Source organism: Eschrichtius robustus, chromosome 3, assembly GCF_028021215.1.
Source record: "Eschrichtius robustus isolate mEscRob2 chromosome 3, mEscRob2.pri, whole genome shotgun sequence".
Taxonomy (NCBI): domain Eukaryota; kingdom Metazoa; phylum Chordata; class Mammalia; order Artiodactyla; family Eschrichtiidae; genus Eschrichtius; species Eschrichtius robustus.
This window is the reverse complement of record NC_090826.1, coordinates 98218466-98232024: the sequence shown is the minus strand read 5'-3', so window position 1 is coordinate 98232024 and position 13559 is coordinate 98218466. Positions and strand designations below refer to the sequence as shown.

Sequence of the window (13559 nt, the reverse complement as noted above, 5' to 3'; positions counted from 1 at the left end):
CTTAGTTGCAGCTCACCGGCTCCTTAGTTGGAGCACGTGGGCTCCTTAGTTGCGGCTCGCCAGCTCCCTAGTTGTGGCACGTGGGCTCCTCAGTTGTGGCAGGCAAACTCTTAGTTGCGGCATGCATGTGGGATCTAGTTCCCTGACCAGGGATCGAACCCAGGCCCCCTGCATTGGGAGTGCGGAGTCCTATTCACTGTGTCGCCAGGGAAGTCCCTGAAAGTGGCGATTTTTGACTCTGTGAGTTTTACATGAATCTGGGAAAGGCAATCAAATCAGGACATTCCCACTCCATGACAGGGAACTCAGACACTTGGAAGAGCTCCTTTTCAGTTATTGTATTCTTCAACTCTGTTTGGTTGTTCTTTATATTTTCTAACTCTTTGTTAAAAACTTCTTGTAACTTCTCACTCTGTGCATCCATTTTTTTCTCAAGTTCTTGGGTCATCTTTACAATCATTACTTTGAACTCTTTCTCAGGTAGATTGACTCTCTCCACTTCACTTTGCTGTTCTTCTGGGGTTTTATCTTGTTCTTTCACCTGAAGCATATTCCTCTGCCATCTCATTTTGTCTAAACTTCTATTTGTATTTTTATGTATGTGGAAGGTTAGTTATATTTCTCAGCCTTGGAGAAGTGGCCCTCTGTAGGGGATGTCTTATGTATCCCAGGAGTACACTCCCCTCTCATATCCCAGGGACCAGGGACCAGCTGGTCCCAGGGTAGGTTCCGAACTGGGTTTGAAGACTCAGTTCCACAGGCTGCAGGACTGTAGTTTCCTTGTTTCTGGTGTCTGCCCCCTGGTGGGTGAGGCTGGTCTAGAGGTTTGTGCAGTCTTCCTGGTGGGAGGGGTCAGTGCCTGCCCACTGGTGGGTGGAGCTGGGAGTCTTGGCCCTCTGGTGGGTAGGGCCATGTCAAGGGGCATGTCTAGAGGTCGCTGTGGGCTCAGAAAGTCTTTTGACAGCCTGTCTGCTGATGGGTGGGGCTGTATCCCCATACAGTTTGTTGTTTGGCCTGAGGCATCCCAGCACTGGAGCCTAGAGGCTGTTGGATGGGGCCAGGTCTTGGTGCTAATGACCCAAGCAAGATGTCAGCCTCCAGCAAGAGTTCATGCAGATGAACACTCCCCAGTATTTTCACCACTGGTGTCTATGTCCCCAGGATGAGCTGCCCCCGCCTCCCCAGGAGAACCTCAAATACCAGCAGGTAGGTCATGCCTAGGCTCCTATGAAGTTACTGCATTTACTCTGAGACCTGGTGTGTGTGAGATTTTGTGTACACCCTTTAAGTGAAGTCTCTGTTTCCCCCAGTCCTGTGGAGCTCCTACAATTAAGCCCCACTGGCCTTCAAAGCCAAATGCTCTGGGGGCTCTTCTTGATGTCGGACCTGCAGACTGGGAGCCTGATGTGCGGTTCAGAACTCTCACACCTGTGGAAGAACTTCTGTGATATTATTCTTCAGTTTGTGGGTCACCCACCCAGGGTGTATGGGATTTGATTATATCATGAGTGTGCCCCTCCTACTGTCTTGTTGTGGTTACTTCTTTATGTCTTTGGATGTAGAATATTTTTTGGTAGTTTCCAGTTTTTTTTATCGATGGTTGTTCAGCAGTTAGTTGTGGTTTTGGTGTGCTTATGAGAAGAGGTGAGCTCAAGGTCCTTCTACTCTGCCATCTTGTCCAGTAATTGGAAGAGCTCCTAAAACATTTATTCTGCCTTAAGAATCCTCTGCATCCAGCAAGTCCAAATACAAGGTCAAGCAAGCCATCCAAATCCTTGATATGTGTAGACCAACAGTCTCCTATCACCAGGGCTAGTGGTAGAAAACATAAAATTCGTGCCTGGGAATTAGAGCTAGAGGGCAGGGACCCACAGATATTTCAGTAAAGTGAAGCCACCCCACTGAACACTCAGTAGAAACCCCCTTGACCCATCTACATGTATACACAACAAGCCAGCACATGGAGAGAGAGCCCTCTGAACTAGTCTTTATGCTGTCATATAGTAGTTATGAGCCCCTTGCCCCTCCCTGTGCCCCATGCTGGCAGACAGGAGGGCCAGAGCAATGCAGAAGGACAAGAGCAGCTGTGTCCTCAATCCTGGAGAGTCTGTGGTCAGGAGGAGCACGTGAAGGTAGTCACAGCTTTTCAGTTGTAATACAGGCTTAGGTAGGCCACACGGTTCCGATGCTTTCTAAAGTCTTTGTCTGTGGATAGCTGCAATGAAAGAATGTTGTCTAGGTTAATATTAGAATGAGAACCCTCTGCCTCTGGTCTTCTTGGTTGTGCAAAATAGAACTGTATGTTAGAGCTGTTGTGGCCTAGCTGAACCCCAACCCATAGGAGCCTAGCCTTAGTGAGTCTCTCAACATTGCTATGTACATCTACTCTTTGTCATCTTACTCTAGGATATATCGTAGGAATTATTTTCTCTTGGTAAATACTCAAATATAGCTGGTAAATTTCTTGAAAACAAAGATTATGTGTTTAATTCTTGAATGTTACCCATAGGCCCTATCACAATTATGTTAATTCATTTGGTATTTAATAAATACTTGTAGAATTAATCCAAAGTTCCACTAGGGGAAAAAAGGGCACCTCTGGAATTATGATAGCTGACATGGATTGAGCATTTAGTATGTTACAGGTACGGTGCTAAATACTTTTCTACGATCTCTCAATCTTCATAACTTTATCAGATTGAGTCTATTATTACATCCATTTTAAAGATAAGCAAACTGAGACTTAGAAAAGTTAGAGGACACACAGCAAGCAAATATGGAATTAATATTTGAACCCACGCAGTCTGTCCCTGATATCCATGTTCTTGCCAGAATGATCTACAGCCGCTTGATGATCTAATAGTCAAGTGTTGTGATGGAAAGAGCACTGGCTTAGGAGTCACAGCTACAAGCTGCTTAATCCGTCCAAGCTTCAGTTTATTCCTCAATCATAGAGGATAATTATCTTGGACTACCACAGAAGATTGTTTGAGGTTTAAGTAAGAAAATGTGACTTTTGTTCAGCACACACACCTTTAAAAGTCAAGTGAAATTGTGTAACTCTCTAAAAAGATCCCCATATCCATATACACACAAAATTGTGCAAGTAATTTCAGGGGAACAAGGACTTTTTGAAGCTTATTCACAGACTCCTGGTTAAGAATCACTGATACACGTGGAAGTATTAAATACAGGGCTCCAAAGAAGTCCAATCTTATTACCTCAGCTTTCAGGGTTCTTTTCTGTAGACATGGAACCTGGGCCCAGTCTGGAGATCCAAATTTCATTGGCCAGATGATTTTTTTGGGTGCCTTTATCTCTGGGTTATATGTGCCAGGGCTAGAAATAAAAATATAAAATATTATGTTGAATGAGTTAGTGACCATATACAAACCTCATCAGTACCACATGTGCACCTGAACTAGTCCTCACTCCTTTGGAAAAGGCAACAGACTGATTAGATTTTAATGTCAGGCAAGCATAGTGTTCCTTTGCCTGTTAGTGTATTTCTAAATAGGTGTTAGTGTTCAAGATTTCTAGTCTTGACATGCAGTGAGGGTAAAAATCGACTCTAGTTTAAAATATTTCTGAACCTCAGTATTCTTAGCTGAGAGACCAAAAGATCCCAGAAATGGTGGATGATAAAAGAGATCTTCCACAGTGATGCTTAAGTTCTGCCCATGATGTGAAATTTCCTGACAATGGGATATTTTGTATTGCCTTTGTTCATAACACTTTGTCTTTTGGTGTAGACTCTTTGCTGTGGAAATAACACGTAGAGTGGTCATGGGAATCAAGATTTAACACTTCTACTCCTTTACTGAAACCTTGAGAGAGTTACACTCACTCTCTGATCCTTGGAATTCTCACCAGTAAAAGAAGGACCTTGACCCTGTGCCCTACAATTCCTCATACTCTGAATGGCTTCCTAAAGCATTTAGAATGCCTTCCTTGGTCTACTAGGCCTATATACTCTAGCCCCTCCTCCTCCTCTGTTCTCATTTCCTCCTTGCCCACTACACTGTAGCCATACTAGCCTTTTTTCTTTTTTCCTCACACCAAATTCTTCCCAATTTACAGCTTTTGTACTTGCAGTTCCTCCTGCCTGGGAAGCTCTAGGCCTAGATCTTCACAGGGTCATTTTAGTCTTATCACTGCGATTTCAGATCAGGTGTCATTTCCATAGAAAGACCTATCTTGACAGTCCTTGCCAAAGTAGATTCCAGCCATCACTCCATATCATATCATCTTGTTTGGTTTTATTAAGCACATCACTAGGTCACTATACTTCCTGGTGTGCTCATGACAGCCCTAGCTTATGGCTACAGTCTTGGTATAATTATTAATAAGATCCCCTTTCACTCTCAGAAGTGACACAATAGCTAATAAATTATATGGTCACTCTCCTTATTACCACTGATATTTTCTTGTTTATTTGCTTCTCACCTGTCTGGACTCTATAGAGTGTAAGCTCCAAGAAATCAGGAACCTTGCATGGTGGGTTTAGTGCAAAATCTTCAGAACCTACAAGACTGCTTGGCCATTTATAAATATTTATTGAATGAATCACTATCCTCTATAATAATTTTGTAATTCTAGAGACCTGGAAGGCAAGAGGTTGAATCTTTAAAGAAAGATAGTTTCTTATTTAGAGGACATAGTTGGGATGTAACCCCTTTTTGTACTTCCTTTCCTATTGCTCTTTGTTGAAGTGCACCAGAAAGAGGGGCACTTACCCAGGATAACAAGTGTCCTTAGAGTATGTCCTAAATCGAGGCAACAAGGAATTAAATGGAGCAAAATTTTGTTTGTGTGTTTGCTCCTGAGGACCGACTGTCTGGTACATGCCTGGGTAAGGTGTCATATCCTATTTCCAAGAAAAAGATCAATATGTTAGAGGGCAATATATATACATGTAAAGCCTTCTAAGTAGAAAAAACCAAAATCATCCTCTCCCTGTTCATGTATCAGCTATGATTTAACCACCTCAAGCTATAGAAATAGGTCTACAATAGGTAGAAAACCAAGATAAGGGTATGGTTCAGCTACCTAAAGGTACCTAATGCTTAGGTTGTAGAAATAAACTTATGGTGGGTAGAGAGCCAAGGTAACTATTGCAGCTACTACCCCCACCATCCCACCATCCCACTCAGAGATTCTTTTACAGCCAGTATCCCTCTCGAGCTTAAGCATCAAGAAAATGTCCAAGAGATTAGGAGCCTATACTGAAGACTTGAAGGAATCACACAAAAGGGTGAAGAAGTTGGAATTTGTTTTTTAACTGACAAGTTAATATGATGCATCTAAACAAAGCTTCCGGTATTTTAACATAAGGTATCTCAGGACTGAAGCCTTGCCTTGGTACCATTCCTTCTGAGAATTATTTTCCACTCTCCCAGGACACTCACACATACACATTTGCAATGTTAACATTTAAGCTTTTCATATAGGCTTCTTAGTAGCTTTCATCTAAATGACTTTTTTTCTTGAATTTCAGGGCATGTCCTTTAGGTAACCTCTAGCTTTGCTCCCCAATGCAAATACATGCAGCATCATGGATCACACTAAAATCTAAGTACATACAGCCATTTCTAACCTTGCTGATTGGCTTAAACCTCACAGCTGTTCTGGCTCCAAAAGCATATCCTTTTATACTGGTCGGGATCTTAGAGAGGTTGTATGCCAAGCCATACCTCTTCCGGTAGTATATAAAAAACAAAGAAAGAAAGAAAAAACACACATAGAGAACATTATAGTTATTAAAACAGAATGAACTTAGAGTATTCCTGAATCTTCTCTGCCAAAGTTGCTCTTTCTTTCTTGATTCCTCTGCATCAAGACCATACAAGCAATTACATAAGTAACCCAGGCAACTCTACAAAGGAACGTGGCTGGATAGGTAGAGTGAATGACATTTCTATGCATTCCAATGAATCCAGTTTTCTAAGGCCCACAGAGCTGAATCTGCTCTCATGCAACTGTCAGTCTGATTATATGATTTCATAAACTGACCTACCAGCACAGCCACAGTCCAGGTTTGGACTAAGGGGAGCTATTGATTGATTCCTTTGTAGGTGGGAATGGTGTGGGAACTATACTGGGGGCCACATAAGGCCAAGGCTTGCATTTGGTGGGGATTCAAAGGGGAGCAATGCAAGCAATGCAATTTCTGATATTGGCCCTGACAGCTGGTTGCAGAGGACCAGGGCACTTTCTCATGTTGGGACCCTGAATGTCACAAATCTCACAGGGCTTTTCTTCCAGGAAACTTAGGTACCCTTAGATAGTCTGGGAACTGAGACCTACTTAAAGGAAAGTGAATACTCACATCTTCTGCTATGTAACATCCAGGCCCTCTGTGGGGCACTCCCCTAAGAGGGAGAAACTTGTTCCCCAACAAGTTTGGGGGGTGGAAGTGAGGAAAGAGCTTCCTCTGTTGACATGTTCCAAAAGAGTAGTTAACCAGCGTCTCTGGAGAGCAAGAAAGAGGAGAAACTCCACATGAGGGAAGGCCCCGTGGTCTAAGTGAGAGCTTGGGGACAGGTGGGGTGTGGGGAGGGGGAGCAGAGACCTGGGCAGACAGAACTCTGAACAAAACCGTGACCAATCCAAGGAGGAGGGTGAACACATTTCCCTCCTTTCCCCCTTAATCTTTCCCAGTCTCCCCACTCTTCTTCCTGCCTCTACTCTTGACTCAGCCCTCCTCACCTGCTTTGTTGAAGAACATTGTGCAAGTGCCACTAGGGTCAGCGTTTGTGTATTGCGTTGCCTAGGAAACAGAGGCTGGCCGGCAACCCCAGCTCTGGTGTTCCTTGAGGGGAGTGGCTCCTAGCACACATGCGCAACAAGCGGAGCTGCCCCGGAGCCACGTTGGGTGGGAACCTGCACCTCCAGGGCCAGGAGCCCAGGAGAGTGTGAACTAGCAAAAACAAAGTGACTGTATGTGTACCAAGGATATGAGGGACATAAAAAGGCTGAGGAATTACTTCAGACTGAGGGATATTGATGAAACATGAAAATCTAATGCAACCTGTATTCCTGAATGAAATAAGAAAGATGTGTTGTTGTGACAATTGCCAAATTTGAATAGGGTCTGTGGATTTAATGATAGTGTTTATCAATGTTGATTTTCACGTTGGTAGGGGTGTATGGTCATAATGTTTGAGAGAATCTCTGGGAGAGTAACAGTAGAGTTTTTACGGTGGTTGGGGAATCATATCAGAAAAATTATCTATACGTGGGGCGGGGGTGGGGGCCGGGGGGGAGGGAGAGAGAAGTAACATTTAACAGTAAGAAATAGAACCTAATTTTAAAAATGGGTAAAAATTTGAATGAGCACCTCAGAGAAAAGAATGTCCAATCTGTACTACCTGTATCTTTCCGTTTCTTCCCATTTTGCTTTCTTTGTTTTGAATGTCAGGCTCAGCAATGGAGACTCTGGAATTAAAAAAAAACATCATTTGGGTGTTGGCAGACATTGCATGGAAGGTAAATGTGGGACATTAAAGGTTGAGCCTCTCTGGCAGTTGAGCTTGAACACTACTTATTCAGGACAGTTATGCGGAGGGTTTTTGAACTTAGCCAGTCACTGAGAAGACACTGAATTATTCAACATATTTTTTATGACTCTGTAAGACATTTATTCAAATTGTTCAACGAATATTTATTAGTGTCCAAATAACAGAGAAGATTTAACCATACTGGACTGTGTGCTACACAGATCATTGTGGAGATTCATCTTTGTCTCCTAAGAACTTATTTTACAATGTTTTCTTACTGGAAGCAGGATAATGGATTTTACTAGCCATTCCATCTTTCCCTGTCTTTTTCTAGAAGCTTTCCCCACCTAATTTTCTGGACTGTTAGTAGGACATCAGTAATGCCAGAATAAAGCCAAATGGCTTGAGAGTTAGTTAAACCTTCTAAAGATGCAGACTTTGCTTTTATAGGAATAACTTAATTTGTTAGTTTATTGACAATGGACTACTTGAATCCTGGAAGTGAATTGCTGTCTTGGCATAATCCAAGCTTGTTTTCCTCACCCTCTTCCCCACTTCCAACAGGTGCTGTTGAATTGTGGGAGCTGGATGAGAATTCGACACTCATTGTCAGCAAGTTCTGCAAGTATAAGCATGATGACATCATGTCTACAGTCAGTGCCCTGAGCTCTGGCACACAAGCTGTCAGTGGTAGCAAAGACTTCTGGTGGGTCCCTGCTCCCATCGAGTCTCTAGGCCTCCTTTGTGTGTCTTTAGTGTCATACTGGCCTCATTAAGTAATGTTTTGGACCTATTATAAGAACCCAGTGACTAATTATGACATGTCTATAAGGTTTCCTTAGAGATTTTGCAATCTACTGTAAAAATAGGCTGTATCAGATGTCCAGTAGGCAAAGACATAGGATGTGTCTGTTAAAGGAATTTCTTGTTTGAACACATGTTTTTATGTAGACAGTGTAGGTCAACATTAAGTTTCTGTTTCCTTTTGCTTCTTAGCATCAAGGTTTGGGACCTTGCTCAGCAAATGGTTCTGAATTCATACCGAGATGAGTGCATGCTCTTTCCTTTTCAGTCCTAGCCTTGGCTGTTTTGTTTTAGATGGTACTAGGAATCCACCTGGAAGAGGCTTTCCTTGGCCAGAGTCAAAGGTGAAGGTGCCAGATGCCCAGTCACTTTGACACAAGTGACAAAATTGTTTTCTACCCACTAAAGTTCTGCTGACCCCATTTCATGCAGTGGGTCCCAAGAGGAAGGGCTGTTTCCTGGGTGGGTCATTTACATTTCCTGGATGGGTGAACAAAGGGGCCAGAGTTGTTATCTTCATGCTTTGTTTTGAAACTTGCCCGTGACTCATGTCTGGAAAGGGCAGGAGGCTGATGGGTTGATGTAGGTTGTGAGGGTCAAGGATGAGGACAGGACTGCCTTAGCAGGGCTTGGGAAACTGAATAAAGGTGCTCCTGGGATTTCGAGTGACTTCGCCTGAGAAGCTTCGGCTCAGAGCTGGGCTCGGAGTCTTGTTCCAGACCCCTCTTCTCCCCTTTGCAGGCTGCAGTGCCTCTGGCTACCTTCCCGCCTCCCTGGCTTGGCATCCTCAGCAGAGTGAAGTCTTTGTCTTTGGTAAGGCAGCATGTTGAACTGTGTGTTGACTTTGGGAAGGGGAGGATGAGCGAGAGAGCTGACTCCATAATTGGAGACTCTGGCTGCTCAGTCTCATCAGCACACTTGGACGCAAGGTGAATTATATTAATGGGGGTGTAGGGAGGTGGGATGATCCAAAAGTGGTTTTAGTTTAGCTTTGGAGAACATGATGATTGTTGTCCTAGTAGATTTGATTCCTGACTGTTTGCTGTGGCTCTTGTATTCATGGCTAGAAGTCAGTGGGCCACAAAGCAAGTAGATTGTTACATAGGGAATACTGTTGTATAGTAGAGACAGTTGTGTTAACATGGTGATATGGCTGGGTATATGGTGACATAGTTTATGATAACAATTATGTCATCCATTAATTTAATTTCCACAACCCCCAAGTGACCAATTATTCCTACTTTACCAAAGAGGAAACTGATGCTCAGAGTAGTTAACTTGTTCAAGATGGAGGGCATTCAAATCCAGATCTGGTTGAGTCCAAAGCCCATGCTCGTAACCTCTGTGATGTACTCTCTCTTTCCTTCAGGTGATGAGAATGAGACTGTCTCCCTTGTGGACACCAAGAGTGCAAGCTGTGCCCTCAGCTCAGCTGTGCACTCCCAGTGTGTCACTGGGCTGGTGTTCTTCCCACACAGGTACTGTTCTTTGTCATCAAGGGCCTGATGGGTATGAATAGGAAGAATGGGGGGGGGGATGCTTGTGTTGGCATAGCATAAGCTGATTGGGTAGCTCCTTAAAGCAGGCACTGTTGTAGCTGAGGTTTTGGAATGTGAAAGATCTCTTAAGACTGTAGTCCATTTTTTGGGTTGTATGGTATCTGACTGCAAATGGCTAAAATATGGTCTTGTTCCTGCTCAACATCCAAAATGGTTAATATTGTGGGCTTGTAGGGCTGTGTGGTTGGAAAGCCTGTGTTTCTGGGTTATTGCGAAAGTTACAGGGAGGGACTAGATGGGTTGGTTAGTTGCCAGGATGGCTGTCAACCCTGGCTTTCCTCCATTTCCTTTATCTTTCCTTGGAACTTGTACTGTAGACTTGAGTGGTAGCCAGACTTTAACCCAAAGTGGGGATCAAGCCACCTTCTCTGATCATTTTAGAGTGGGCTTTGGGGATTACCCAGTCAGGTTTTGTCTTGAGACCCATGGGCTTTACCTTTCTCAACCTTCTTCTTCTCTCCTAATGCTCCCTTCCTGGCCTCTGTTAGTGAAGACTGCTCACTTGCTGTGCTGGACTCAGGCTTTTCTGAGCTGTAAGTGTGTTGTAGAACCCTGTGATCAGGAATCAGGGAGAGGAGCAGCAGATTGCTGGGTCCTTTTTCTCTTCTGAAAAGTATTGTCTCTTTCAAGGGGACTGGGTGATTGAAGCATGCTAACTGTTGACTGTCTCCCTGTTCTGGGGAGCTGACTCACAACCAGCTCTGTCCCTGGTAGAGGAGGAATGTGGTGGTGGGTGTGAATTCTAAGTCTGATATTCCAGGGGTCAGTCCTGTCCAGAAGTGTGCTTTCAATGTTGCAACTGTACCCTGAGTCAGCTCCCCAGAGCCAGCTCTGCCCACCAGTACACCTACAACAGCTGTGGCTAAGCTTCACTTTCAGCCAGCTTGGAGGATAGTCCCACCTACCAGCACACCCACAACTGTCATAGAACCACCACAACAGGAAGGCCCATGCAGGGTACACCTCTAGAGTGCCTGGCTTTGGTGACCAGAAGTGATTGCTCTCTGGTCCCCATAGGAATTCTTCTACATAAAGCCACTCCTTCAAGACTGGGAGATGTACCTGATCTATCTAATATATAGAAACAAACAGAGAGTTAGAAAAAATGAGGAGACACAGGAATATGTTCCACTGAAAGAACAAGACTAAACCTCAAAAAAGTAATTGAACAAAAAGGAGATATGTAATCTACTGATAAGGAGTTCAAAGGAATGATCATAGAGTAATGTTCATAGAGTATGAAAGGGTGAACACAGTGAGAGTTTCAACAAAGAGATAGAAAATATACAAAAGAACAAATTGGGAAGAATACAATAACTGAAGTAAAAAATACACTAGATGGAATCAACATCAGATTAGATGACAGAGAAGAAGAGATCAGTAATCTGGAAGACATAGCAGTGGAAACCATACAATTGGAACAGCAAAAAGAAAAAAATAATTTTTAAAATGAGGAGAGTTTAACAAACTTTGGGGACAACATCACATTGTAGTAACATTCATATTATAGGAGTCTGAGAAGGAAGAGAGAGAGAAAGGGACAGAAAGCTTATTTGAAGAAATAATGGCAGAAAACTTCCCTAACCTGGTGAAGAAAACAGACATCCAAGACCAGGAAGCACAAAGAGTCCCAAGCAAGATGAACTAGAAGAGACCCACACCAAGACATAATTAAAATGCCTAAAGTTAAAGATAAAATTAATCTTAAAAGAAGCAAGAGAAAATCAACTAGTTACATGCAAGGGAACCCCCATAAGACTATCAGCTGATTTTTCAGCAGAAAGTTTACAGGCCAGAAGGGAGTGGCATGATATATTAAAGGTGCTGAAAGAAAAAAAAAAAAAAGCAAGAATACTCTACCCAGCAAAGTTATCATTCATAACTGAGGGAGAGAAAAGAGTTTCCCAGAGAAGCAACTGTAAAAGAAGTTCATCACCAGTAAATTGGCCCTGTAAGGAATTTTAAGGGACTTCTTCAAATGGAAAAGAAAAGGCCACAACTAGATACAAAAAATTATGAAAGAAAATTCTCACTGATAAATGCAAACATAAAGAAAAAGGCAGTGGATCAACCACCTATAGCTAGTATGAAAGCTAAAGGACAAAAGTAGTAAAATAATCTACATCTAAAATGATTAGTTAAGGGTATGCAAAATAAAAATATGTAAAATATGACATCAAAACTATGATACTCCCACAAAAACAGACACATAGATCAATGGACCAGAATAGAGAGCTGAGAAATAAATCCATGCTCATATGATCAATTAAGCTATGACAAAGGAGGCAAGAACACAGAACGGGGGAGAAAAGAGAGTCTCCTCAATAAATAGTGTTAGGCATGTTGCACAGCTATATGTGAAAGAATGAATTGGGCCACACTATCTTATTGCATATACAAAGCTAAATTCAAATTGGTTTTAAACACTTGAATGTAAGAATGTAAGACCTGAAACCATAAAACTCCTAGAAGAAAGCATAGGCAGTCAGATCTTTGACTTAGATCTTAGCAATAATGTTTTGGATCGGCCTCCTCCGGCAAGGACAACAAAATGGGGGGTGGGGGAGGAAGAAAGAAAGAAAGAGAGAAAAAAGAAAGAAAGAAGAGAAAAGAGAGAAAAAAAGAAAGAAAAATGGAGCTATAGCAAATTAAAAAGCTTTTGCAAGGGGAAAGAAACCAGCAACAAAACAGAAAGGCAACCTACTGAATGGGAGAAGACACTTGCAAATCATATATTCAATAAGGGGTTAATATCTAGAATAATAAAGCACTCATATAACATAATATCAAAAAACCCAAACAACTTGATTAAAAATGAACAGAAGACTTAAAATACATTTTTCCAAATGTAAATAAATAAATAAATGAATAAGTAAATAAATATGGCCACCAGACACCTGAAAAAAATGCTCAACATCACTAATCATCAGGAAAAAGCAAATCAAAACTACAATGAAATAACACCTCACACCTGTCAGAATGACTATTATCAAAAACCAAAACATAAACGGGACAGCTACATGTAAAAGAATGAAATCAGAACACTCCCTAACACCATACACAAAACTAAACTCAAAATGGATTAAAGACCTAAATGTAAGGCCAAACTCTTAGAGGAAAACATAGGCAGAACACTCTATGACATAAATCACAGCAAGATCCTTTTTGACCCACCTCCTAGAGAAATGGAAACAAAAACAAAAATAAACAAATGGAACCTAATGAAACTTAAAAGCTTTTGCACAGCAAAGGAAAGCATAAACAAGACGAAAAGACAACTCTCAGAATGGGAGAAAGTATTTGCAAACGAAGCAACTGACAACGGATTAATCTCCAAAATTTACAAGCAGTTCATGCAGCTCAATATCAAAAAAACAAACAACTCAATCCAAAAATGGGCAGAAGACCTAAACAGACATTTCTCCAAAGAAGATATACAGATTGCCAACAAACACATGAAAGGATGCTCAACATCACTAATCATTAGAGAAATGCAAATCAAAACTACAATGCGATAACACCTCACACTGGTCAGAATGGTCATCATCAAAAATCTACAAACAATAAACGCTGGAGAGGGTGTGGAGAAAAGGGAACCCTCCTGCACTGTTGGTGGGAATGTAAATTGATACAGCCACTATGGAGAACAGTATGGAGGTTCCTTAAAAAACTAAAAATAGAACTACCATACAACCCA

General features: G+C 42.1%; 1 protein-coding gene across 1 annotated transcript; it reads right to left on the bottom strand.

Moving 5' to 3' along the window:
• Positions 1–2146: 2146 nt before the first annotated feature.
• LOC137762491 (ciliary microtubule-associated protein 3-like) lies at positions 2147–6727 on the bottom strand. The gene is made up of 6 exons (XM_068540479.1): positions 6709–6727; positions 6329–6471; positions 5597–5695; positions 4737–4867; positions 3222–3339; positions 2147–2215 (listed from the first exon to the last, which is right to left on the bottom strand). Exons 1-6 carry the CDS (start codon positions 6725–6727, stop codon positions 2147–2149), a joined length of 579 nt encoding a protein of 192 aa, XP_068396580.1.
• Between the last annotated feature and the right edge of the window lie 6832 nt (positions 6728–13559).